Source organism: Podarcis erhardii (assembly GCF_964252035.2).
Source record: "Podarcis erhardii genome assembly, chromosome: 15".
NCBI lineage: Eukaryota > Metazoa > Chordata > Lepidosauria > Squamata > Lacertidae > Podarcis > Podarcis erhardii.
In genome coordinates, this window is record NC_138505.1 from 12,170,986 (window position 1) to 12,198,575 (window position 27,590).

The 27,590-nt window shown below is 46.0% G+C and overlaps 3 protein-coding genes across 6 annotated transcripts in view; all 3 read right to left on the reverse strand.

Moving 5' to 3' along the window:
• Positions 1 to 27,590, reverse strand: part of LOC309329834 (uncharacterized protein) — a 129,955-nt gene that overhangs the window by 57,614 nt on the left and 44,751 nt on the right. The gene's annotated exons all lie outside the window — the stretch shown is intronic.
• CATSPERZ (catsper channel auxiliary subunit zeta) lies at positions 99 to 19,422 on the reverse strand. Its single transcript, XM_081841414.1, has 14 exons — positions 19,321 to 19,422; positions 19,145 to 19,206; positions 17,298 to 17,346; positions 15,656 to 15,705; positions 14,712 to 14,751; positions 12,569 to 12,609; positions 11,459 to 11,498; positions 10,698 to 10,741; positions 9,639 to 9,684; positions 5,864 to 5,921; positions 4,348 to 4,433; positions 3,614 to 3,667; positions 1,728 to 1,794; positions 99 to 292 (listed from the first exon to the last, which is right to left on the reverse strand). The coding sequence occupies exons 3-14, from the start codon at positions 17,328 to 17,330 to the stop codon at positions 192 to 194; spliced, it is 660 nt and encodes a 219-aa protein (XP_081697540.1). The 5' UTR covers positions 17,331 to 17,346; positions 19,145 to 19,206; positions 19,321 to 19,422; the 3' UTR covers positions 99 to 191.
• LOC309330030 (uncharacterized protein) lies at positions 22,312 to 24,896 on the reverse strand. Its single transcript, XM_081841426.1, has 3 exons — positions 24,819 to 24,896; positions 23,596 to 23,659; positions 22,312 to 22,854 (listed from the first exon to the last, which is right to left on the reverse strand). The coding sequence occupies exons 2-3, from the start codon at positions 23,647 to 23,649 to the stop codon at positions 22,327 to 22,329; spliced, it is 582 nt and encodes a 193-aa protein (XP_081697552.1). The 5' UTR covers positions 23,650 to 23,659; positions 24,819 to 24,896; the 3' UTR covers positions 22,312 to 22,326.

A 27,590-nucleotide genomic window follows, 5' to 3' on the forward strand; every position in this document is an offset into this window, starting at 1 on the left:
GAATCTAATGCCGCACTCTCACAGAATCGCAGTCCTGTGCCCTCCTCTGCTGCCCCAGCCCACAGGGGGGTGGGGAAAAACCACAGGATGGGGCGGGATGAAAACACATAAACATTTACTTGTTCTCAAGGTGGTTTCAAGGTACTGGTGGGCAAAGGGTAGGAGGGGCGTCGTTTGCACAGCATCTTCACTCAAAGAACTCTTCTTCCCTGCAACTGGAGGTGAAGGTGTTCCACCTGCTGCTCCATCTGGATGGTGAGAGGGTGCTCTGATCCTAATTTTTTGTGGTAGTCTGAGGAGGGGTGGTAGAGGGGGAAGAGGTTACTTTTACATGCCACACATTTCCACAGTTTCTACCATCACAATATGGCGGGGTGCATAAGTGACCTGAGTCTCTGGGACCTTGCCCTGCCTCTCATGAGATGAGCCTGCTTGATCAGGACAAAGGTCCATCCATTCTAGCATTGCGAGAAGCCTGCAAGTTGGACCTGAGGGCAACAGAAACTCTGCTCACCTGTAACGATTCCCAGCAGCTGGTGTTAAGCAACATATGAGAAGCCCGCACTTCTGTAGGAACCTCACCTTCCATGATCATGAGAATATAAAAAGAGCCTTGCTGCAGAATCAGGTCAGTGGCCCACCATGTGTCCTCTTTTTCAGGGGCAAAATTCGAGACAAATTGCATTCATTTGCTTTGAATGGCCGCCATAGTATAATAGTGTCCTGTTTTTTATCTTCAAAATATGGCAACCCTAAATTCTAGTCCCACATCCTATTCTCACAGTGGCCAATCGGTGGTTCTGCCCCTACTTCCAGGGTTGTTTCCAGAAAGCAGTTCTGAGAGGCAGGGCCAGTGCTTGATGCCATGAAAGCTTTCCTCTGGTGTCCTGCAGGGCTCCATCTTGTCCCCATGTAATCTGACATCTATAATTCCCCTCATACAGCTACAATTCTGAGAGCAAATCCCCTTTCCCAAGGAACCCTAGGCATTCTAGCTATCTGAGCAGAATTGAGGTCTCCTAACAACTCTTAGCAGCCTCAACAAACTGAAGTTCCCAGGATTCTTTGGGGGGAGCCATGACTGATTAACGTGGCATGCTGCTGCTTCAAATGTATGGTGCAAGATGGGGTGTAAATTACAATGATCATTTCTGAATTTTTGTATCTATACATATACAGTGGTACCTCAGGTTACATACGCTTCAGGTTACATACGCTTCAGGTTACAGACTCCGCTAACCCAGAAATAGTGCTTCAGGTAGAATCATAGAATCATAGAACTGTAGAGTTGGAAGGGACCCTGAGGATCATCTAGTCCAACCCCCTGCAATGCAGGAATATGCAGCTGGTCGATACAGGGATCGAACCTGCAACCTTGGTGTTATCAGCACCATGGTCTAACCAACTGAGCTACACAAAGGTTAAGAACTTTGCTTCAGGATGAGAACAGAAATCGTGCTCCGGTGGCGCGGTGGCAGTGGGAGGCCCCATTAGCTAAAGTGGTGCTTCAGGTTAAGAACAGTTTCAGTTTAAGTACGGACCTCCGGGATGAATTAAGTACTTAACCCGAGGTACCACTGTATATTAGTATGAACACATTTTACAGAAGTCCTCACACTTTGGGGCAGGGGGACAACATATAAGTGGTGGCTTGACTTCAAGAGGGAGATGTGTCCTTGTGATCACAAAAGCAGGCTAGACTTGCAGTACACAAGCCTTCTCCTCACCAAACAGGGTTTCCACTAAGATGTCAAACACTTCTTCCTCCATCACTTCCTGGAGCGGCATGGGCATCTGTGGAATGGGGAAGTGAGCAAGGGATTAGGGAGATACGTTTAAAGTACACACAGAACCCCTAGACCACCACTACCATCACTTCAAGGTGATATTCTGCTTACTTTTTAAATTCAACCATTTTCCCCCACCCCTTGTGATTATGAAAAAAATCTGAACATTTAGAACATTTTAATCATAACAATGGTTTTATAATTATTATAATTAAATGCTTATGTATCATCATTGAATATTACATTTATTCATCTCCAGCTTTGTAAAGGGTCTTGAAGCGACTTATAATTGTAAAAAACATACAACTCCAAAGTCCAAAAGGAACATTAAACAGAGGGCTCACCCAGACTTCCTTTTGTGTTGTGTTTCTAGGCACAGGTCTGGGCTTTCCATGTCCATGTCTGAATGCCAGGGGGTGGGGGGTGGGGGTGGGGGGTTGGTCCTGGTCCTGGTGCTTCCCCCGGGAAAATCCACATTTTGCTGCTGGATCAGAGCAAACGGCAGTCAAATTTGAAGCAGATTGCCATTTGCTCGGATTCAGCAGTAACATGCGGGTTTTCCCAAAGTGCTGGGACGAAAAAGGCCACTTGGATACAGATCTGGAAAACATGGAGCTGTGCCTAGAAAGCACAGAGCAAAGGTACCTGTGGGTCAGCCTCCAGGGAAGAGGCAGGGAACGCTTTTCAACCCAAGATCCGCATTACCATGTGTGCAACACCTTACAGGGACCACATGGTACTGGTGGGTGGGGCCAGAGGTAGATGTAACTTTTACCTTTGTACACAGTAGGCTAGTGAAATGCAGAAGTGGATGCAGCAGGAGGCAAAATGTGGGTGGGGCACTGGATGAAACATTTATTTGTGTACAGCAAACTTCTTTGTTGTTGTTTAGGTAAAGGTAAAGGGACCCCTGACCATTAGGTCCAGTCGTGGCCAACTCTGGGGTTGCGGCGCTCATCTTGCTTTATTGGCCGAGGGAGCCGGCGTACAGCTTCCGGGTCATGTGGCCAGCATGACTAAGCCACTTCTGGTGAACCAGAGCAGCGCACGGAAACACCGTTTACCTTCCCGCTGGAGCGGTACCTATTTATCTACTTGCACTTTGATGTGCTTTCGAACTGCTAGGTTGGCAGGAGCAGGGACCGAGCAACGGGAGCTTACTTCGTCACGGGGATTCGAACTGCCAACCTTCTGATTGGCAAGTCCTAGGCTCTGTGGTTTAACCCACAGCACCACATCCCCCTTAAACAAAAAGCCAGAGGTTCCCAAAAACCCATACACACCTCTCTGTTTACGACAACAATAAGAAGATGAGGAAAATAACAAAGAGAAGATTAAACAGAACTGTGAATACTATTTGGACAGAACTGTGAACATCAAAGCAGCAGCAAGAGAGATGTTTGGATCCCTTTCTGAGCTCGAAGCATGGGTACCCCCAACAAAAATTACAAATTTGGCTGTGTAATTTGGAATTAATGTGATGTGATTTGATTGGCTTGTTAATAAAAATTATATTTAAAAAAACCCACACCTCTCTGTTTACCGTCCAGGCAAGCAAGAAGGCATTGTTTCAGACAGGCGACAGTACTCTAACAGAGTGCAACACAGACTGTGGAGAATGCTGAGGGCTTGAAAGGCCTGGAGGGCCACTTTTGGCCCTGGGCCTGAGGTTCCCCAGCTCTGCTCTAAGGGAAACATTCAAAATGTTTTGAGGACTATACTTCTCATCAATAAATAGCACCACCCAAAAGTGAAGTGGTGATATGCACAGGTCACGGCTTTCCTTGCAATACAACTGAAAGGTCGAATTGTTGAAAGAGGCTTACAGCTATTTTGGAGTCCCGCTCATGTTTCAGTAGCCTTTGCTTGTAAATTTTATCCTAGGATGAAAGGAAAAGGACCAGTCAGTTACGGATTGGCAGCTTTCCCCCTTTTCAAAGCCATGCATCAGTACCCAGAGATTCCAATCCCTACATTAGAAATAAATAAATAAATAAATAAATAAATAAATAAATAAATAAATAAATAAATTCATGAAAACTCATCAGCATTTTAGTATGAAATTCTTCCAATTTCTATATGCAGTTTGGACCAATGCACACGTTTTTACAAACAATTTCCCTCTATCTAATGCATTCTTGTATGCCCTTTTCATGAATACATTTGTTTGTACACTGACTTTCCCCTAACAGAAGCAATTTTTGCAAACACTGGTCGGAGAATTGCACTGCAAAAATTCAGGTAAACACAAGCTTTGAAGGATATCTGTGCTTCAGTTTGCATATTGTTCTCAAAAACAGGAAATTGGATAGATTTGTATTTAAATGAAATCAAATTTCTCCCCCATCTCTCTTCCCCACCTTGAATCTGGATGACAGATTTTGCCGCCTGAGGAAGAAAACCCAACTGTGGCCTTCCCCAATGGTGTTAAATATCGAATCTGCCACCAGTGAGCGGCCTCTGTTAACAAGGGTTGTCTGTTTAAGAGCATAGTTCATCTTTTTTCCCTTCCCCCGAGAGGAACCCATTGTTCCATTGTCTTAGCTGCATCTACACACACCTGAGTAAGCTGGCCCACGTGATACCCATGTTGGGGGGACATCTTCGAGTGGCTTATTTTTTGCCCCATGTTCCAGACAGAGCTTCCTGTGTGAAGTGAGGAAACAAGGCGTAAGAAGCTGAACATAGGGTAAGGACGGGGAAACATGTCCATTTTGGTTTCTCATTATTCCAGTCTGAGCTCTCCACATTCTCCTCATCAGTTCACCAACTAGTTTTTTTTAAGTCATCCTGAAAATCCACCAGCGTTTTTAGTGTGGATGTCTCCTAATATACACAATTCCCACGCAAACTCCAAATTTCCATAATAGGACATACTCAGTCATGAAACTCACTGGGTGATCTTGGGGCCAGCCACAGTCTTTCAGCCTAATCTACTTCACAGGGTTGCTGTGAGAATGAAATGGGGAGGAAAATAACCATTTATGCCACTTTGAGCTCCTCAGAAGAAAAGTGGCATATATAAATGCACACATGACCTTAGGATATGCATTTCTCTCAATTCCCTCAAAATCAGGGGCATGGTTGCTGGTGACAAGAAAGGGAGCCTTTTCTGTGGCTGCTCCCAGATTGTGGAATTTCTGCCCAAGAGCAGCTAGACTGATTCTCTCTCTGTTATCTTTCACCAGCAGGCTAAGACCTTCCTGTTCAGATAAGCTTTTGAAAACTAAGATGCAGACAATAGTGATTACTAGGTTGCTGTAAGCCGCCCAGAGTGGGGTATAAATATAATAATTGATGGGGAAGAAGAAGAAGAAGAGGAGGAAGAATATTGCTTCCAGGGCAATCTATCTTTTATTTGCTTGTTCTAAATGTGCTTTGTTGTATTTCAACTAATGTTTTTAACTCATTTGTTTTCATTAATTTGTATAAAGTGTTAAGATGCTGAATCCCAACTTGGGAGAAAGGCAGGATATAAATACCTTAAATAAATAAAATTAAATAATTGTAAACATTATTTGACTGGGGGTCTGAATGGCAAAATTCAGAATGCAGGAGGATGGGTGAATTTGGGTTCATCTATTGTTTCAAATTCAGGATGAATGTGCCCTAAAGCACTGGTAGATTTTCAGGAGAAGTTTGGGAGGGACAGGGACAGGCCCATTCACTTATCTAGGGGCCCTTCTCAGCGGCGGAGCAAGCCAATCAGGTGCCTGGGGTGGCATGCGTGCCTTGTGCCAGGGGCAGGGCCAGCTGCCTGCGGGGCGGGGCGAGCTGGGGCAGGACACTCCGTGGGGCCTCCAAGGAGTCTGCCTGCCTCCTCCCATTCAGCCACTCTACAGCTGAGGGGGAGGTGGTGGGTGGACCATTTGGGGCAGAGCGGAGCCTGCAGGTGCCCAAGCCACCATGTCACTCCCAGGAAAGACACATGGCTTGGGCACGCTGCAGGCCCCGCAGTCAGTGCCGCCCAGCATTTTGTCACCCCCCTCAGTGCTGACACCCGGGACGGCCCGCCTCTACCACACACCCCTTCCTCCGCCCCTGGTCCTTCTCCCACTCCGGTGATACAACCTCACCTACAGTTGAAGGCAAGGAGTCACCCTTCAGTGTGCCATCCTTTGCAGCTGCTTCAGCCTGTTGGGCAGGAGGTTAAGAGTTTAGAAGCAAGAAGAAGAAGTAAAGAAATCTGTTAACTAAAAATCACTATATAGGTAGGGCTGCCATACATCCAGGTTTCCCTGGACATATCCGGGATTCATCCATCAGAAATAACATTCAAGCAGAATTTTCAAAAATTGATAAAATGTCCGGGAAAACATGGGCATATGGCAATCCATGTTTTTTTGGTGAATATCTGGAGATTTTGCAACAACTCAATAGCTCAACAACTGCAATACCTTGACAACTTCTGCGTCTGAATTTTCAGTTTTTGAAATATGGTGACCCTAATCCAGGTCAAGGCAGACCAACATCAAAAAGACAGCTACAGCAACATTTGCACTAGTTGTTCAAAAGACTTCACAGGTCTTACCTGCATCGTGATATTTCTAAGAACCATAGAAGACAGGTCAGTACAATTAGCCCCACATTGCGGGGTTAGGGGTTGATTGCCTAATAAGGCCACTGTCCTAAGCCTCACTTCTATTTTTTTTTAAATGATATTTATTGGAGTTTCAAATAATACAAAAAAGAAAAACAAAAAACAAAAGAGAAAAAACAGAGTTGAAAAAGAAAAAAAAAAGCATTCAACATTTACAATCCTTATTTTCGATAACTTTTTTCTATGACTTCCCCTCACCTCCCCTTCTTGTATTCCGTGTCCAAATATTTATTCAACAAGTTCTTATCCTTAGTTTTTAACCCTATTTTGTTATTATACTTAATTCAATTTATGTATCAAATTTTAACTTATATGCATTGATCATTATACTTAAAGACTTTTTCTAAGGTCAACCCAGTTTCCCTTACACGAATTCCCCATTTTTATACTAATAACAATACAAAAAAAGAAAAAGAAAGAAACAATAGAAAGGATCAGAATATATTTGTACACCCTTCGGATTCCCAAACCCCACCCTCCCTTTCCCAGTTTCAATCCCCAAACCATTGTCCATTAGTCCATCTACTATCAGCCTGGATTCCTCACGTCAGAGGCTCTTAATTCTCTCTCAGTTCCTTTCTGCTGGTTTTTTTGATAGTCCTTTGTATTAACCACCAAATCTCGGAAGGGCTCTGTCCCAAAATTGTCCATGTTCCATCCGGCCGGGCCTCCAAATTTAAAAGTGGAGCTCAAAACTTGTTTCTTAATCCTTTTAGGTCCAAATGTCCCAAAATCTTCAGATCTCCACAAAGGGAGATCTTTCCATTCCTCCTTCTTCAGTTCAAACCAAATTTTCATCATCCAGTCCTTTTTTTCTTTTATATCCATCTTGACAGGCCTCCGGCTCTCTTTTGCCTTCTGCAACATTTCAGCCCCTCCTTCCTGGTGCTCCAGTTCAACAATTATCTCTTTCTCCACTTCCTCAAGTTTCTCAAGTTTCTTTTCTTGATCAGCTGCCTGGACTGTAGACAAAACATGACTCTGCTCTACCAGTTTTCTCACGAGAAAAGCAACCTCGTCCAGATCAGCTAGTATTTTTTGACCTATTTCCATTCTTGCAGTGTCCCTGAGCCCCCTCTAGAGGGATTCTGGTTATTGAGTATTCCTTACACTTCCAGCCCAAAAGTCCAGTTAACTTGTTTCAATTCTTCTTTATTTTCAACAATTTATCACTATATTGTAGCTAGTGTAACCAGCAAAAACATCTGAAACAAAGTTCTCTATTTTTTCCCACTTTGACAGCTAACTTTGACAGCTGTCAAAGTCTTCTATGTCTCCTCGGCAGGCTCCTCTCGCGGATCGCTCCCGGGTCTCGGGGGGGGGGCACTTTGGCTCTCAAAGTTAGCTCTTATCCTCCAGCACAATTACTTATACTGTCAATCCGTGTAATTGATAGTTTTATCCAATAAAAAGGAGATATTCTCTCGACCTTAATTATTTAGTCCTTGCTTCAGATTGTTTACAAGGCAGGGGAGACGGACTTCCTCTTTGCGTCTTCCCCGATCGTGCCAAATTCAGAAAAATTCTTTCTTTTATAAGTCCAATTTCCATATTACTCACGGGTTGTTGCTTTTAATCCGAATGTTCACAGGAAAAAGTCAGCGCTCTCCGTCCATGGCATGCGGCTTCACTCAGCAGGGGAAGCAGAGGACTCTCAGCACCACGCAGCTCCCCGTCCCCTGTTCCGCAGCCTTCAAAAAGGCTCCTTCGCAGGTCGGGGGGGGGGCGCAAATGGTGCCCGCGTGTCACCAGGTCCAAAGGCTTCCGCGCCTGTGGTTTTTTAGGGTCCCCGCGCCTAAGCCTCACTTCTAGATGAAGTATTCTGACTCAAGTTTCTGCTTCTGCCAAATTATTTAATACAGAAATTTGAATGATACATAGGCAAGGTGGGGGTTAAAGGCACAGTAGGCATGGGTGTAGCCAGGGGGGCAACTGCCCCCATCAAGTAACTACATAAAAAAAAGACTTAACTAAAAGTAGAAATTGTAGAAAGATTTTGACATTTTCCTGAGCACTTGGGGCCAAAAGAAAGTAATTTAAAACAACTGTTACTGAGACATTTCATTCTAAATCTGCTAGGCAGACAGAAAATGATGACAGGTGGGTGTCCTGCCCACCCCACCCCGACAACATACAGCAGGTGAATTGTGAGCTGAGATGGATGTTGAGCCAACAAACTACCTGCCCCCTGTCTCTTTCCTTTGAAGAGCGAGGCAGGTCCCAAGCTTCAATGTGGCAAGCTTTTGAACACTGGCATCATGTGCTGATGATCGCCTGTCCCCATCAGCAGGGACTGAAGGGCTTTGAACATGGTTCAGTATATTGAAGTATATGCTGCAGTTGCCTCAACCCATGCCTGCTGTGTTCATTGCCACCTCCTCCAGTTAGGAAGAGGCAGCAGCGGATGCCACATGGCTCAGATAACTGCAGAGGGACCACTACTGAGCCCGGTCCTTCACCTCCTATGCAGCTGGCTTGGTCTACAGCAGGGCAGGGCAGTCTTTCTTATTGGGCTTACTGGTGCATTGCGGCTGGGTGCTGGCTTCTCAGGGGCACTCCAGTGAGTGGGGGAGCTGTGCGGCTTTGACGGAGGCCTCCCCTTTCCCTGCACGCCTGCTAGCTATGCCCCGTCAACCATATGGCTGGCAGGCGTGCAGCTTCCTTCCCAAGCCTCTGCAGGAGGAGAGCAATCCCCGCAGAGGCTTGGGGAAAGGTTGACAACTCTGGGAAAGGGGGGGGGGTGCCAGAGGGATCTTTGAATCACGGCGCCGGATATGCTTAAGACGGCCCTGTAGCAGGGGTCCCCAAACTTGGGGCTCCAGCTGCTTTTGGACTACAACTCCCATCACCCCTAGCTAGCAGGACCAGTGGTCAGGGATGATGGGAATCGTAGTCCAAAAACAGCTGGAGACCAAAGTTTGGGAAACCCAGAGCTAGGCCAACCAGTATTTCGACTTGGTAGAAGACAGTTTCCTATGTTCCTGCCATATAAGGACCCATTCAAGGCTGGCAAAAGCCCTCAAGGATGCCAGCCTAGATGTGCCTTTGGTCTGATCCAGTCTTTTCTTTTGTTTACATGCTACACCAGGCTTGCCAAGAAGGGCCACAGATAACCATCCTACCAGCAAGATTTTCATGGGCTTGGTGGCCACATGAAATGCCTAGCGTCACACTCTCTGGAGGCTGGGTCCAAGCAGCAGGTGGACAGCCCTCCTGAATACCAAAGGCTTACAGTTCTCTACACTCCCTACCTTCGTTTTTCCCTCAGGAGAGGTCTCAAAGGGCACTGTCTTGCTACTGCAGGAAATGACGAGGGTGGGGGAGGAGAAAGATAGATCCAGGGTTAGAGTTGACAGGCTGTAGGAGAAGGTTCGTAGATTATGGGGAGAGGGGAGGCAAAGCCACCTTTGGTCAATGTTGTGGTGCTAGAGCACTTGCTCAACATGCAGAAGATCTCAGGTTCATTCCCCAGCATCTCCAGGTAGGACTGGGAGAGACCTCTCCACCTGAAACCTTGGAGAGGCAATTGTAGGCAATATTGCACTAGACGGATTAACAGGGAAGGCCAACGGGGCAGTTGTTTGGGGTGGCAAATTTGAGGTGGCGTTGCATTGTGACTAGGGAGAGATAGATAGGAGGACAGAAGAACCTTCCTGATCCTCTCTTCAAGAGTACCAGCTGCATGCCACCCCTGGAGTGGCTCTTACTCCTTCCAGAAAGGCCACCATATTGTGAGAGATGAGTTTGTACACAGCTCTCTCATCTTTAGGGGCAATAAATATTTTCTGCCTAGGGGCAAGGGACACAATAAATACTTGTGGTCTCTAACTCAGTGTAGGATATTATTTTGTTGTGCCTACAAAGGGAATTATCTTTCATTATGATTTATTCATTAAATTTGTGTACCACCCTTCATCTGTGGATCTCAGGACTCCTCTCTGTCCGAGTCTGCGCTCATACTGCGACTCTCAGCCTCTAACCCTGTCCTGGAAGGCCCTCCTCCTCCTGACACCACCCCCAATCGCTCAAACCATCTGCTTCTAGCACCTCCCAGCTCGTCCCTTCCACAGATGGCTCCCCAATGTCCCACCACCACGATCCAGGATCTAAGTTGCTATCTTCTGTGTCCTCCCCAGGGGGTTCTAAGTCAGGCAGCTCCCACCACTCTTCCTCATCCAGCCAGTCCTTGACACTTGAGGAGTTCGCCCTCCCTGCGCCCTCTGCTTTTTGGCAACACTGGCTGAGGCATCTCTGCCACAAATTTGAAAATAGGCGCAGCATTCCAAGGTCACCCTCACTTGGATTCATACCTTGAAGAATGGAGGTCTGTTTTCTTTGACTCATCCTTTTCTTCCTGCAGTGACATTTATAAATTAGAGGGTGACTCTCCAGCAAAAAAAAGTAATTTAGTCAAGGCAAGACTTTGGGAGCAGGAGGAGTCTGGCTTATTGTATTTTGAAGTGAATGAAGCAATACACGCACAATATAAAGCAGAGGTGACGAACCTGGTGTCCCCCAGGTTTTGCTGGACTACAACTCCCATCTTCCCTGACAACTGGCCAGGCTGGCAGGAGCTGATGGGAGTTGGGTGTCCAATGATATCTGGAGGGCCACAGTTTAGCCAACATGGGGCTCATAAGACCATAAAAGCACAGAGTCTAATATTAGCCAACTGCACCACTCATCTCTATCCCAACCCATGGATAATTTGGGCAAAAAAGAAGTAAAGACCTGATACTATGGAATCAAAGAGTTGGAAGGGACCCTGAGGATCATCAAGTCCAACCCCCTACAATGCAGAAATACGCAGCTGTCCCATACGGGGATCAAACCTGCAACCACACTCTAACCAACTAAGCTATCCAGGCATATTCCCTTACACACTTTCTCCCTGTCTGCCACCCAGCACATCTTAAAGAGATGGAGGGTCCAGGTAAGCACCTTGGAAAATTACAACTATTGACCTTCAAAGTGCCTCCCCCCACCCCCACCCCCACCCCGGCCAGCAATCCAAATATGCTGGGCAACCCACCATTCAGGGATGAAAGATAAACAAGAATAAGCGGCCTACCTCATCGTCAGATAAATCCTGGCTCAGGATCTGAGTTAACCTTTAAAACAGAGAGAAGGTCCTGTTCAGAGAAACATCTTATTTTCCAAGAGAAAACACACTGGGAAAGAGGTGGCCTACAACAGAAATTTGAGAGGGTGGCTTGTCTCCTGTCTGTCATGATACCTCATAATGTTCACTGATTGCCTTTTCCTGGCTATTCTGAGCCATTCTTTTGAAATTGTGAATACCTTGACTCCAACGTCCATTTTCACAGATAAATGTATAGATATCTGCTCTTTTGACAAGTCTGCTCGGACAGCTATCAATACTTGTTATAGCAGTTTCACAAAGGGGAGTCTCATGAATAATGTGCTGCTTTGTGACTGGAGGAGTCTTGAGGCTGACTAGGGGTCAGACATGGCTGCTTTATTGCTCTCTGTACTAGTTCAGTGCAAGTTTTACTGGTAAAAGTGTCATTTCACTAAGAAATTGGTGGATTCACCGAGAAATAGGGCTAAGTGAAAATAACCACTGTAAATAGGCACATCTGGATACTAAGTTTCCTTTTAACTGACTTATGTTGCAAAGGCCATTTGCAGAAGGGCTCCGGGCTCTGGCAATCCACGCTATGCCACTGTCCTTCACTTCTGCCCCCCAGCAATTCCACTGCCACCGTGCACCAAACTCACTGGGAGATGGGGTGCTTCCTCAAAATATTGCCGCTTGGCTTCTCCATCCCCGTGGTGGGGCGGGGAACTGATTGGCAACATGGCACTCAGGAATGCCCCAGCACTTGCTGAACTTGGCAGGGGCCTGGGCGCTCCTCAAAGCATTGTCGTTTGGCTTCTCACCATGGTTCTGGAAGATGATCAGCAGCACCATGTAGCGGAATGCTTCCCTCTCGGTGGCAGAAGTGATGGGGCAGGCAGAACACCACCTCTTTTACTTCCACCACCTGAGATGGGTTTCTTCAGTCCACCTCATGGGTGGGCTGACTCTGCTTATTCTGAACATATATGAGAGGGCCACAAGCTCCCTACCCCTGCCCTTGGTTCTTGCCAACATTTCTGCACATTGCCATGGATTTGAAAGTACCCACAGTGTTCCAGAGCATTTCTGCTTTTGTACCTTGAGTCTTTCAGGGACAGCTGATGCCTCATTTTCATTTTCTGCAATAACAGGGATACATTAGAAGGCACACTATGCTCCACCCCAGAAACTGCTCCCTGCATCATCATCATCATCAAATTAAATTTATATCCTGCACTTCCTCCCAAAGAGTCTACAAACAATCACATACACTCACAGGTAATACTTTCAAGGTTGCCAGGAACAGAAACTTTCAAATGCCTGGGCAACCAGGAATGTTTTATAATTCCTCCCAAAAGTTACTAAAGAGAGGGGAGGGCATCCACAAATGGAGAACCATCACTGACAAGGCCCTATCATGGGCCAATGCCCACTGGGCAGCACTCAGCAGTGAGGCAGCACCACCAGGGTATGCCTTCTGGTCATAGGGCCCAAGGTGGACAATATTGGGAAAGGCACTCTCTTTTGCTAGTACTAATATTTTTAATTGGGCCCCATAGTTCACTGGCAGCCAATGCAACATTTTCGGGGCTGGTGACAAAATGGTCCCATGGAGCTGTCCCACTTGCCTATCTAACAGCTGCAGCCTTCAGATAGTCTCCAAGGGCAGCCCTGCACAGAGTGCATTACAGTAGTCCAGATAGGAGGCCAGCAGAGCATGATCAGTTGAGGCCAGTACACAACTCTGTGAACATTCAGTAAAGCCTTCAACTGTTTGGGATCTGAATCCTTGAAGGACTATCTCCCTTCCCATGAGCCTGTCCACACATTGTCTGGTAATTAGGGTGGCCTTACTCTCTGAGTCTCTGCTCCTGAAAATGTGGAAAGCAGGGAAATGCAGAGATATATACTTTCTCTTCAGGGGCACCTAGGCTGTGGAACTCTCAGCTCCATGAGATATTGCACATTACTTTCCAAAGCACATTTAGGGATAATCTTTTAGGACATGCTTTTTATGGGGGGGAGAATGCTTTTTAGCAACTGATTTATTTGCAGTTAACTTTGGATAATATTGGCTGCTGATTTTATTTTATTTTATTTTTTAATGCTGCTTTCCCTCTGCAGGTTTTCATTTCATGGTTTTCCTGGTGTATGAAGAGATTGTTTGAGGGTCTGAAAGTCCTACGCAGCATGGAAGGAGCAGGATACGAATTCTAAAACACATGCATCCCTCACCACTTCCTGTCTCCCAAATCTCTCTATATTGTATCTTTTGCAACCTCCAGCTTGCAACCCCACTGTACCACTAAGTCACCATGTGACCATAAGGAATACCCTTGCTAGACCAGAGCAAATGGCAGCCGATTGGTGAAGATGCACCTATTTAGCTCTGGCCTTTGACACCTGTGTTTTCAGGACCCCCCTACTCCTGCAACTGTCATTACTGTGTGTGCAGTATATTTTTACTGAGTTTTTAAAAATCCTAAACATAAAATCAATGACATAATAACAATCATTTTCATAACCAAGTCAGAAATTGTATCATAATAAGGATGGGGAAGAAGGCAAAGAAAAACAAAGAACAATCACTGGGCAAATGTAAAAAAACCCCACAATCTTCAGGGATCATATCCAGTAAGAATAACAAAAGAAACCTGATTTATATTGCAGTTTCATGAAATGGGGGTACAAAAAATATATGAAAAGGTATGTAAAGAGAAAAATAACAAAACAAAAAGCTTCAGATTAATCACATTGACTGTTATTTGTTTTCAGAGTTTTTAATTCTGGATTTTAAATATTGTTTTAACTTGCCTTGGAAACTGATGGTTAATGGCAAGTAATAATGTTGTTGTTGTTAGTCCTTCACCTGGCTTGCCTTCTTGATTTTTAAATGAAAAGGCAGAGGTGTCTGGTGCATATTGTGACTGGCAGCGCACAGTGCACCCAGCCCATCAGTAGATAACACCAGAGCCAATGGCTCTGAGCTAACTAATTCTAGCTTTGACCCCATCTTCCTCCTCCCTGATGGGTTATACAAGGGGCAACACTGAGACTAGGAAGGAAGAAGCTGACTGATGGAGCCACCTCCCATGGTCAGGTTCTAAGGAGGAAGGAAGGCAGGCAGGTGGGGACTGGCTGAGAAGTTGGTGGGGCAGGGCCTCGTTTGCTCTACAGCATGTCAAGGGATCCCATGGTTCATGGATGAGAGTGAAGAACAAAGATAAATTGAGATGCCTACCTGGGTGGTGGGCAGCTCAGAGCTGAGCAGTTTAGCTAACCTTTAAGAAAGAAAGTAAGTCCAGGTCAAAAATCTGTCCTGTTGCCCAAGAGCTTCCATTTCTATTGTGGCCAGTAGAGTTGAAGCAATTTCAAAAGTTCAGGGCCCCTACATGATAGTCACAGTCACATCCCCTTCTAAAATGATACAAGCTTCTAAGATTATACAGCAATCTTATAATCATACAATAATAATACATAGGGGTCCTTCTCCTAGATGGAGAGTGGAGTTCCATAGGGGTTTGGATGCCTCCTTCCAGCAACTCCTGCAGCCAAGCTGGTGCCAAATGTATTGATTTGCTTTGCTTTGGAAAATATCAGTGTGGCCAAGAGAGAGGTCTTGTTGTCTGGGTAGTCCAGGACCTCCATACACACTGCCAAGGCTCGTGCCCCAGAGAGAACAAATAGGGATATAGTGCAATGATTCATGTGTTGTCTTTAAGCTAGTTCTACTATTTTCTGGGCACACATACAGGCAATGGTTGTGCTCCAGTATCTTCTTTTGGAGTGAATTAAGTTGACTTAAGTTGTGTTTCCCTTGAAGTTCCATGGTATGTAACAGAACTTGCACACCATTCTCTGGGAACCAAAGCACTTTGGGATGTCAGTCTTCCTAAATGCTTAGATTTGGAGCCTATATAGAACGATTCTTCCCCAGTGTCCTTCCCACGGCAACTTCTCCAGTGGAGCCAATTCTCAGTTGCTGACTCTCCTTTCACTCTGATTGGCTCCAATCAGCACAAAAAGTGATAAGACTGCTTCCCAGTGACTAAGGAAGCTCCCCTTTCATGCTGATTGGGAGATACCACAGGGAGGCTTTGTTCTCCCCTAATGCTTTTGGCACCCCTCCCGCCCCAACAGATTTGAAAGTGGTTGTACCAGCCCATGATTATCCCTGTTTCATACCTTGGATGCATATTCTTTCTCTTATACTTTTCTGGCACTTCTGAACCTTTCTGCAATAACGTTTATAGATTAGAAGGGACACTCTCGCAACAGTTAGCTCCACCCCTCCCCTCACTGACAAAACCCACACAATTTGGCTCGCTGTCTGCTATGGCAAAATTTAAAGTAATGAATTGCATTATTCCACACCATTCCCAACGCATATTGGTTGTGGTGAACTGAAAACTATGACAGTGAATACCAATTGTATTATCTGTTTTGATTTCCATCCTGGATATGAAACAAGTAAGCAAACATTGGCAATCTCCCCCCGCCCCTGTTTCTCTTTTCATTTGAGTTCTCTGACAGCCCAACCCCTCACTACACCCTGTCTGCTCCCTCAACCCCAGTGAATGCAACACAGAGCCTTATGAGTGGCCCTCTTCTCAAACCTGCCCGTCCCACTACAGCTTGTCCCTTATAAGTCCAGTATTGAGCTCCACTATGCCCTTTGCTCCCCACACCCCAGAAAATCAGAGCACATTGGGCCTTGTTTGCACGTGACAATAAACTATGGTTTGCCTCAACATGTCTCTCCCCACTACCTTGGTTTATTTCTCATTTGCTGCTCATGGATTGCTTGGGGGGCAGGGGACAAAACATATGAAGGGGAAATGGTGGGGTCACTACCATCCAGAAGCACAGTTCACTGATGCACAGTCAAACGTCCCAGAATAAAATGTTTGAATGCAGACCAAGAGGTTAAATGCAAAGGGATGGAGGATTATGTAGAGCAGCATTCCCCTCCATTAGGAAGGGAGGTTCTTTGAACCTATGAAAGAAACAGGATAACGGGAACCCCAGAGCAGTTAGTTACTGAGAGCCAGTGTGGCATAATGGTTAGAGTGTTGGCATAGGACATGGGAGAGCAGTGTTCGAATCCCCAGTCAGCCATGAAGCTAACGGGGTAACCTTGGGGGCCACTCACCATCTTTTAGTCTAACCTAGCTCACAAGGTTGTTGTGAGGATGAAATGGGGAGGAGGAGAACCATGTACACCACCTTGAGAGCCTTGGAAGATAAAGGTGGTATATATAAAAATAAATAAATAAATAAATAAATAAATAAATAAATAAATAAATGTAAATAAATAATACTGAACCTATAAATGAGAGAAGCTTTTGATCTCAACAGAGACAGATGCTCACCAGGTGTTTTGTTTTGTTTTTAAAGAAGCAGGAACCTTAGGGATGGCAGGGGTAGTAAGTAAACCCTCAAATTATGGTCCAGGTTTGGACAACGTTGGAGAGTTTTTGCCTAGATAGAATGTCTCCTTGAACTAATACCTCCTGCTTGCCTGGAGAGAGGACAGAGAGGGGTGTGTGAGTGTGTAGGTAGAAACTAGGCTACTGTACGAAGGAGCATTCTTTGCTCCACCCACTTTGGCCTCTAGCCCTGCTCACCTGTAGCATGTGGCCCCACAAAAATTGCTCAGAAGGGAAGACTGAAAAAGAAGTTCCCCACTTGTGTGTTAAGGAGATTGGCAGAGCCTCCAGGTCAGCCCCTGGCAACTCTACTGGCATCACTTCCTGACATTTAAAGGTGCTTTAGCTTAACATTCAACAGTGATGGAACAAATCAAGATTTGAATGCACAGACCTACCAATTTCTTCTGGAAAGTAGGAAGATCCCGCATGATTCTCTGAGTTAACCTTGAAGAAAAAGAGACGGCTCAGGTTAAAGTCACATCTTGTTGCTTGGGGAAAAGTGGGGACTAGTCAGGTTGGGCCATCACTGTTAGGGGCAGGGTGCCTGGTGGGGCTGCCGCCTGGGGGCTTCTGCTGCCTGAGGTAGCCACCTCAGGCTGCCTGGCTCTGGAGGCAGAACATAGCCATTGTGGCTGGTAGCCCTTGATAGCCTTACTCTCCATGAATTTGCCTAATCCCCTTTTAAAGCCATCCAAATTGGTGGCCACTGCTGCCTATTGGGGGAGAGCATTCTATATAACTATACACTGTGGGAACTGCTTTATTTTGTCTGTCCTGAATCTTCCAACATTCAACTTCTTTGGATTGTCCTGTTTTAGCCTTTTGTCATTCAGCCCCACCCATCTTGAGATTGCTTCAACTACCTTGGAATTGTGTGTGTGTGTGTTTGTGTAAAAAGCATTGATGAACTCCATAAGTGGTAGGTTCCTGATATGAAAATCCCTGGTGGCAGGGGAGTTATCCCCAAAATTGTATTAGTGCTGACTGGCTAAAAGCCTGTAGCTGTGGAAACTGATCTGCTTCCCCTGGCACTGCTAATGGTTTGCCTTTTAAGGCTGTTTCAGGAAACATGGATGCTAACTAGAGGGAGGGCGAGACTGTGGACCAGGATTAGTTTGCTCTGACCTTGCCTGATGGATGCAGGAAGGGAACTGCTTGTTGAGTGATGACCACATGGAATTTTAATTTGGGCATGTTTGTGTCTCCATGGTCAGAAGCAGGGGTAGTGGAGGCCAGTCCATTAAGGCAAATGGGGCATTGCCCCACCAACCTCACTCTACCTACAGCCAGGCCCCACCGACCTGCCTCCTTACTTATAACCACTCTAGGTGGCAATGCAAGCCAGCCTCCTATTCCTTAGTTTCAGTTGCCCTTGTGAAATTTAGCAGGGAGGATGAGGGTGGAGACAAAACTAGAATTAGTTGGCTCCGCCTGCCATTGACACTGGTGCTGCCACCTGTTGGGCTCCCTGTATTCCACCCTACCAGTCTCCAATGGGCAGGATCCATGACTGAGCACCCAATGGCCACCTTCCCGCAAACGCTGCTGGGAGTTTTTAATTCCAAATCAGAGGGAGTAGTAGCCCTTCCCCTTGTCCGGAGATCTCTTGGGTTTCCTGGGCAAAGTGAAGGGTGAGGCTCAGGCCCTCCTTTCAGAAGCTTGGCCTTGGATGGCCCCTGGATGAAGGTATGTGGCAAACCCAGGAGATGCCTCTGGGGCTGTTGAGTGTCTGAAGCCACTGCCACTGTTGCTTTTTAGGGTGTGCAGTACTTGCCTCGCTCCAGGTGCTGGCAACCCACACTACGCCACTGCCTAGATGGACCAATTATCTGACTCAGTAGAATACAGTTTCCTACATTTCTATGTTCCTACGCTCTGGGAGCTTCCAGACAGTCTGGTTATTGGGCATTTATCCTAGACTGTTTGCATGGAGATTAGACAATGCTGTCTATTTAATGAGCATTCTTTCCCATTTGTTTGTGCAAAGGTTAGACAACATTGCTTCAAAGCAACTGTTATTCCACACATGCCAGTGCACTTCTCTTATTTCAAAAAGTCCCGTCTTTGGGGGAACAAGATTTGTCACCCAAGAGCTTCCAATTGCACAACCTGGATTTGCTGGGATGTGAATGCACCCCACCTGGAAACTAGAAAAGCTCTTGAAGCATTCTCTGTCCTACGTCAATCAGGTGAGTTAGTTATTGCACAGGGCTTGGTGTGTGTATGTGGGGGGGGGTCTTACTTAGCAAAGTAACCAGGTGGTCCAATTTCCTCCAGCGATTTCTCTCCGATCTCTCTTATTTTCTGTAAATTGAAGTTTAAAAAGTTTTAAAAGCACATCCAATGTGCACTCTCAACCCAGCCTCTTATGAGAACCAGAGGTGATGGGGAACTCCACTTCTTGCCCAGCTTTCTTACCTCTTTGTGTTTAGCCCACAAGCTTCCAGCACTAGATGGTCAGAAGGAGCAGCAAAAAAAGGGGAGGGGAGAGAAAAGAAGCAGAGTTCAGGTAACAGAAAGTACTCAGGTTATGTGTGGAAGGAGGCTAGTGGAAAGTCACCCACTTTACATGCAAAAGGTCCCAGTTTCAATCCCTAATGAATCTCCAGGTAGGGTTGGGAAAGGCTTGCTGCCTGAAACTCTGGAGAGCCACTGTCAGTCACTCTAGACCAGGCATGGCCAAACTTGGCCCTCCAGCTGTTTTGGGACTACAACTCCCATCATCCCTAGCTAACAGGACCAGTGGTCAGGCATGATGGGAATTGTAGTCCCAAAACAGCTGGAGGGCCAAGTTTGGCCATGCCTGCTCAAGACAATACTGAGCTAGATGAACCCAGTGGTCTGACACAGTAACAGGTAGCTTCCTAGAACTTAAGAACTGCATTTTAAGGGCAGTGCCGCAGATCAGCAGCAAGAGCACCTGTTTTGCATGCAAAGGATCCCAGGTTCAACAACAACATCAACAACAACCATACGGTCTGGCCACCTCCAGGTAATACAGTAGTTGTTGAACGGCTTGGCTCTCAAACTTATTGGCTCCTGAACACTGCAAACCCAGGAGTGTCCCGGTTTGTGAACGTTTTTTGGAAGCCAAATGTTTGACTTGGCTTCTGATTAAGTGCAGGAAGCTCATTGGTTTTTGAATGGTTCCAGGAGTCGAACGAATTCCTGGAACGGATTAAGCTTGACAACCAAGGTACCACTGTACTGGTAATATAAGAATTAGAAACTCAAGGTGTCTATTTTTTATTTTAATAATGTTGCAGTGTTTTGCTTTTAGTTAGAATGCATAAAAGAAAAGGTTTGCTTTCTGTGCAAGGGTTTTGTGGGCCTGCATTTCACAACCCTATGCTCTTTAGGTCATAAGCAAGAAATCTTATCTGGCCCTGTGAGCCCTGAGAGTGGCACAAACACAAGGTCCCCCAGGATGTTATTCTAAGTCTACCATGTGTTAATCAAAAATCCTTGAAGTTTCCTTAAAGATAGAAGGAGGAACGTCAATAAAGACGGATCATGAGCTAGGTTGGCAGGGTAACGTGTGACATCCAAAACCTAAAATGGTCAAATGACCTAGGCATTTCTGGTCACCACAAGGTAATTAGGGGGTGAAGCTGATAGAATGGAGCCATATGGGTTTTGCTTCTCATGACCTGTAACCCTTCCTGACATAGGTTTGAGAATGCTTAGATGTTTTGTGATTCTTTGCTTGCTGTGTTTGAACTACTATGTAAGGTTTTGTTCTGATGTGCCTTGGGACAGACCTTTTTAACTGGCTCTGTTCTATTGCAATAGAAATAAACACTGGGTCTCTCCTGGATGATGGACTTGAATTAGTTTCCTTGGTTCCATGGTTTATTTAAAAGGTGGTACCTCACCTAGGAAGGAAAGGGGGTGGTGCTGAGGGTTAAACCACAGAGCCTAGGGCTTGCCAATCAGAAGGTTGGCGGTTCGAATCCCGGCGACGGGGTGAGCTCCCATTGCTCAGTCCCTGCTCCTGCCAACCTAGCAGTTCGAAAGCACGTCAAAGTGCAAGTAGATAAATAGGTAGGAAGGTAAATGGTGTTTCCGTGCACTGCTCTGGTTCACCAGAAGCGGCTTCGTCATGCTGGCCACATGACCCGGAAGCTGTACGCCAGCTCCCTCGGCCAACAAAGCGAGATGACCACTGCAACCCCAGAGTTGGCCACGACTGGATCTAATGGTCAGGGGTCCCTTTACCTTACTTCACCTGGGTAATGAACAAGGTGGTGAAAGAACAGGGTAATGAACAAAGTGAATTCTTACCACACTGGGAAAGCCTAAGACCTTTGATAGCCCCTGCCAGTCAGTATAGACTAGACAGACCAATGGTTTGACTCTGTATAAGGCACTGTTAGAGTCAGGAAGGGAGGGGGGGGGGGTGAACTGTGTATTGCAAAACACTTAGCACCAGTCATATGCAATGGCACATACCTTTCCAGGAAATTGGGGTACTGTACATCCAGTGTTTGCTGGTGACAATGCAGGGCAGCATGTGGGCACAAGGAAAAATGCCCCCAGATTATTGGCTTGCTTTCTCCACCCACCCACAATTGCTTGGAGCTTGGAGTTACTTGAAGGAAAGGCACTCTCCGCATACAAACCATAAATCGATAGATAAAATCAGAAAGTACAGAGTTGTCTCCCACCAAGTAGATGCCTTCAAGTCAATAGTTAGTTGGTACATTCCTCTCCTGGTCCTGCTGTCTGCTGCACAGGCTACCCAAGGCTAAAGCTTACATACACCTCCATTTGCCCTCCAGAACAAACCGCAATGGGGTTTCCTGTTTGTTTCAGTCTAGCACTAAACAAGGGAAAGTGGAAGAGCAAAGGCAAAGCCACTTGGACCTGTGCCTAGAGAGTCCACTTGGGCTTTCTAGGCAAGGGATAAGCAGAAGTGTGGACGAGCCCTAAGTCATGGTTTGGCTAAGTGTTGTATCCAAGCCTGTGGTTTGTCTTGTGCCAGACAAATCACAAGCTGGGACCAAGGTTTGTTCTATGGCATATCACTTGTGGTTTGTTAGTTTGGGGGAGAAAAATGATGACCCCAGCCGGCCTCAGATACAATGCTGAACCAAACCATGAGTGAAGCGTGGCAACTGTAGCACTGGGGGTGGGGTTTGGGGGTGAAGTGGTCGCAATCTTTACTCCGTGAACTTGCCTGTTTGCTAGTGCTAAGCCCGTCATTGCTTTGCTTCCATTCTCATTTGGGAGTAGGCCATTATTATTTTGAAATTTATTCCAAGCCAAGCATCGCTTTGATTTTTCAGTGTAGGAGGCAGAAAATATCTGAGACTCCCAGCACTGCAGGCAGGGGGCGGGTGGGTGTGCATGCACTATGCGGTGATGCTAATCTCTACATGTGGGACAGGTTGAGGCAAGCTGGTCTTTGGGGGGAGGGTTCTCTTACCCCTCCTCCTCGTTCATCTCCTCCTCTTTGCTTGATAAAGAGCCTTGTTTCCAAGTGACCTTCTCTGAGGATTCCTCTGCTTCAGCCTGCGGTGATTCACTGCCCCTGCTTTCCTGGGTCTCAGTGTCCTCAGTTTCCCCCTGGGTGTTCTCTTCTTCCGTTCCCTGCTTGGACATCTCCCTCACCCTGCCTTTCCCTGCTTCATCCCACGATGAGGAAGGCTCACTTTCCGCCTTGGACCTTCTCTTTGCCGAGGCTTTTCCTACTTCACGCTGAGGTGATTCACGCTCCGTATCAGCCTTGGACTTTGTCTGGGCTTTCTCTACTTCATTCTGCAATGCTAGGCCTCCCTTCCTTTCCTTGGACTTCTCTGTCTCCTTGCCTTTCTGTACTTCACCTTGAAATGCTGGACTTTCCGCCTCCTCCTGCTTCTCAGCTAAGAGCTTCACCAATTCGCCCTGCAGTACATTATCCACTTCTTTCCTGAGTGCCTTCTCATCTTCTGTTAGCTTCTCTGTACCAGCCTGTAATGTCAGTTAGGGGGTGAAATTCATTTCAGTTCACATTTCAAGGCAAACCTTCCTAATCTGCAGTTTTTGAAACAATACACAAACTGAAACACAGCCATCCTTCAGAATTTGCACTTCTCCAATTTTTGAATCTTTTTTTGTTTTGTTTTTGCAGGTCCATAGGAACTTACCTCCTCAGTCCCATCCTTCCACAGCAGGGGGGGGGGACCTCAACAAGGAATCTCCCTTTCTTACAGAAGAAGAAGAAGAAGAAGAAGAAGAAGAAGAAGAAGAAGAAGAAGAAGAAGAAGAAGCAGCAGCAGCAGCAGCAGCAGCGGCGGCTCTTGGAGATGCTGGGGGATGTTGCTGATTTTTTTGTTTTTTGGGGGGAGGCTATGCCACTGCCCCCTTCCCACTGGGGGGAAAGAAAGAAAGAAAGAAAGAAAGAAAGAAAGAAAGAAAGAAAGAAAGAAAGAAAGAAAGAGTTGAAGTTAAAAAATGTGTCCTCTTTCTTTGTTTTTGGTGGTTTACAAAAACAACAACCCTAAACAACTTTGGTTAAAAAGAAAAAAAGCTCAACAATTTCAGAACTTTGGGGGTGCTGGGAATTTTACTTTTTGAAATATGGCCTATTTTCAATAGAAGATTTTTCTTCAAGAAGCTTAGGAATAATCTGAATACAATGCTCAAATCAAGTACTTTTTAAGGGGAAGACAAAAAAAGGAATCAATGTCTAACCCCACCTGTTCCAATTACCTGCTCTGTTGTGCCTGTAGTAGGCTTCTTCGCTTTCCTGCTGCTTCTATCCATTAGGAAGCCTCTTGGGGGTGTGGGGAGAGAAAAAGAGAGAGATGAGGACCTTCTGTTATGACCCATGCTCATTTCCAGTGGGTTCTGCCATAGGCCTTCATTCCCTTTCTACCAAACATTTTACTTCTGTGGTCCCCTCAATTTGACATGATTTGCCCAGCCACCTTTTTGGGCCAGTGCACAGTCTGAGAAAGTGCTGTGGGTACCAGTCCCAAAATGGCTGCTCTCCCTATGTAGCATAACACAAAATGGCTGCCTTTGGGAGTGTGGCATAATAACCAATTGGCTATTCCTCCTGAGAGACCCCACATGCAACATGGACAGGATTGGGTTGCTTATGGGCAATTCCTCCTGAGTAAATCCACAAAAAAGGGAGGAGTGGGCAAAGTCTTCATAAACCCAACGGAGAGGGGTTCTCACATTTCTCACATTTATGAGGCCCAGGACCAATCACAAAATGACGCTGTGGGCCAAAGCCAGTCACAAAATGGCGATAGATGGAGGCAGAGTTTGGCAGAATCTGCAGGCATTTTCCTCACTTCTTTTTTTTTTACTGACACTAAACTGATCATTGGAAATTACTAAATTCTTTGCCATGGCATTTTCCTTGCGGCAAGGAGTTTCGTAGCTCAGTTTCCCTCAGCCTAAGTACAAAAGGTGTCTGGGTTGGGGTTTTTTTAAAGCTCTTTAGACTCTTTGGGCCCTCTTAAGCTTAAATATTCTTATTGCTGGGAAAGCGTCTTCACCTCTCTCACCTCCACCCCTGTGGGGTAGAACAGGACTTGAAAAGACTGCCTCTTCTTCTCCAACAATAAAAAGAACAGGTCCTTTACAATATGGCGAACGCCACACAAGAGAGCCATTCAGCACCATGGCAACAGAGAACAACAGATCCTTCCCGGGTTCCAGTCGTCTTCCTTCCCTCCTTTGCAGTTGCTGGTTTCTATTTTAAATTATACAGGGCTCTTGTACCTCTCATAGCACCCAAACACAGGTTGTGCGTGCACACTGTGCCATTAAAGCACATGTGAACCACATAATTTCTCCCAAATAATTCTGTCCTTTACTCCACACAATTCATGGCAACCTTTTAACAAACCACAGTGCCAAGGATTCTTTCGTGAGGGAGGGAATGTGCTTTGAATGTTCTTTAATGGAATAGCGCGTACCCAGAGACGCAGAGACATTTCAGGACTTGGAGCAGGCGTTGGTGCCCACCAGGACTTCCTATAGCGCCAGCAAAGGTTTCAGGAAATCAGCCCTAAAAAATCTATAGCACATAAGAAGACCCTTCTCTTCCTGCTCAATTCCCTGTTGACACAAAGGTCACATTCACACTATACATTTTCAGCACTATTACACCACTTTAACAAAGGACAATTCCCCGGATTGTTAAGGTGTTGTAGCAGCAATTTAAATATATGCTGTTCATCAGATCTGACTCACCCTCTCCTATATTGAACACCCCCCCCCTTAAACATGCCAATATTTCGTTGCACACCCACCCCTAGCAGGGCTGAGATTGCATACCCTCCAACATTTCTCCGATGAAAATAGGGGTCCTGTTTTTAAAATAAAATAAAATATTTTTTAAAAAACCCCACCCATGCCACTCTGAGCAGCTTCCAACATATATAAAAGCATAATAAAACATTAAACGTTTAAACAGGGCTGCCTTCAGATGCCTTCTAAAGGTTATATAGTTATTTATCTCCTAGGCTCGGGGGTCCATACCCTCCAACATTTGTCCAATGAAAATACGGACATCCTAAGGAAAAGCGGGACATTCCTGGATCAAATCAGAAACCGGGACGGCTTTTGTAAATCCAGGACTGTCTCTGGAAAACAGGGACACTTGGCGGGTCTGGGATTGTCCCCAGCCTAGAATCCTGATCCACAATGCCTCAGACTGCTGGGTTCATCTAACTGAATATTGCATACACTGACTGGCAGCAGCTATGTTGAGTTTCAAACAGGGAGTCTCTTCTAGCCCTTCCTGGAGATGCTGGGGATTGAACCTGGGATCCTTTAGCCTGCAAAGCAGATGCTCTCCCAATGAACTACAGCACATCCAATGTAGTGAACCACAACCAGAGCATGTAAATAATGCTATATTTCCAATGGAAACAGGACGAGGCAATTGTACTTCCTGTTCTACCCACCACAACTGTCCCCATCAATACAAAAATTATTATTTCTCAGTTCCCTTTCATAAAGCGTGCTTTGCTCTCTCTCTCTCCTGCCACCTGTAATGCCTGGCTGGCATCCCAGCTGTTGGTTTTTTTGGGGGTTTTTTTGCATTACCTGGAAATTTCACTTAATCACCATCCTCCTTCCCTTTCCCACCCTTTTTGCAGATCATTAGAAAATCTATTAAGTAGAACACGTGGCCCATTATACGCCCTTAGGGAATGCAGTTATTTCTTTCTCTCAGCTACTTTTTGAGTCATCTCCCTCAACCAGCCTGAACTTGAAAATAAAAGAGGACTCTGCTCACCAGAAATACACAAGAACGTTTTAAGTGTTGTGTAAAGTGCATTATGGGACGCGGGTGGCGCTGTGGGTTAAATCACAGAGCCTAGGACTTGCCGATCAGAAGGTCGGCGGTTCGAATCCCCGCGACGGGGTGAGCTCCCGTTGCTTGGTCCCTGCTCCTGCCAACCTAGCAGTTTGAAAGCACGTCAAAGTGCAAGTAGATAAATAGGTGCCGCTCCAGCGGGAAGGTAAACGGCGTTTCTGTGCGCTGCTCTGGTTCGCCAGAAGTGGCTTAGTCATGCTGGCCACATGACCTGGAAGCTGTACACCGGCTCCCTCGGCCAATAAAACGAGATGAGTGCTGCAACCCCAGAGTCGGCCATGACTGGACCTAATGGTCAGGGGTCCCTTTACCTTTTAAAGTGCATTATACAAATGTGACACTAGCTGGCGATGGTGAGCTATGGCAAATTCAATATATTTTTTCAAACTTTTTTTAAAAAAGCATTTTCACAATTTTTTTTAATATGTGCCTATATTCCATCAAGGCCTCAGATTTCTATACCTTATCATAAATGGTCAGGCGGCATTGTGGCCTGGCCACGGCCATGTCACCAATCCAGAGGCTGCCTGGGGAGGACTGCATGCCTGCCTGTGGATTGGCCAGTGGCAGGCAGGCCTGGGAATAGGAATTCCCCAGGGTGTGGGACCAACTGGCTGATGAGCATCACTTTGGTCTGCCCCTGGGGCTGGGGGAATTGAGGCCGGCCCAGTACTAACCCCCAAATAGCAACAGCCTGGAAGCGCTATCAGTTATATAAGGCCAGTTGGAGCAAATGCAAACTTTCTTACTACAAACTTTCCTTCTTTCTTACATTCCACCTAGGGAAGCTTTTTGGCCCAGTGGAACAGATCTGTCTCCCCTCACTTCGCAGGCCAACTTAGACAGGTGGGTGTAGGCCTGGTGTTACCTGGTGACATCAGCTGATTGACATACAGGTATGGTTTAGTTGGCCAAGACGGACCCACAGGGCAGAGGTTCCCCACCACTGCTGTAATTTAACATGGAGACATGTCTCTTTGTGATTAATGCAAACAAACAACACAGACACACAAATGCTTCTCGTGTAGTTTTGGTTTTAATTTCTGGAAGACCAGACCAATAAATAAATAAATAAATAAATAAAATGTTTCCAATATACAGAGTCAAGAACAGGCACATTTGTGAAGTGAAAGATGGAAGACGGGGAGAGATGAGGGTAGCCTCCTCCCACACTCTCTTCTCTGTAGCTTGGGGTGGCTGCAGAGCCTTGCACCATGTAACCAAACAGCCCTTGGAGGAAGCCCAACCAAGAGGGAGCTCCCATAGGGTTCACACACTCCCAAATCTTACTATATCTCTCCAACATTACTGGATTGCAGGGAGGGTTGGATAGGGACTCCCCCAATGCAGTTGTTAGCATATT

Coding starts and splice junctions, on each gene's coding strand:
- LOC309330030 (XM_081841426.1), bottom strand. CDS start 23,649: ATGGATAGAAGCAGCAGGAAAGCGAAGAAGCCTACTACAGGCACAACA. Junction 22,855..23,595: donor CTACAGGCACAACAGAGCAG/GTAATTGGAACA, acceptor CTGACATTACAG/GCTGGTACAGAGAAGCTAAC.
- CATSPERZ (XM_081841414.1), bottom strand. CDS start 17,330: ATGCGGGATCTTCCTACTTTCCAGAAGAAATTG. Junction 12,610..14,711: donor CTGAGCTGCCCACCACCCAG/GTAGGCATCTCA, acceptor CTGTTATTGCAG/AAAATGAAAATGAGGCATCA. Junction 10,742..11,458: donor AGGATTTATCTGACGATGAG/GTAGGCCGCTTA, acceptor ATGTCACTGCAG/GAAGAAAAGGATGAGTCAAA.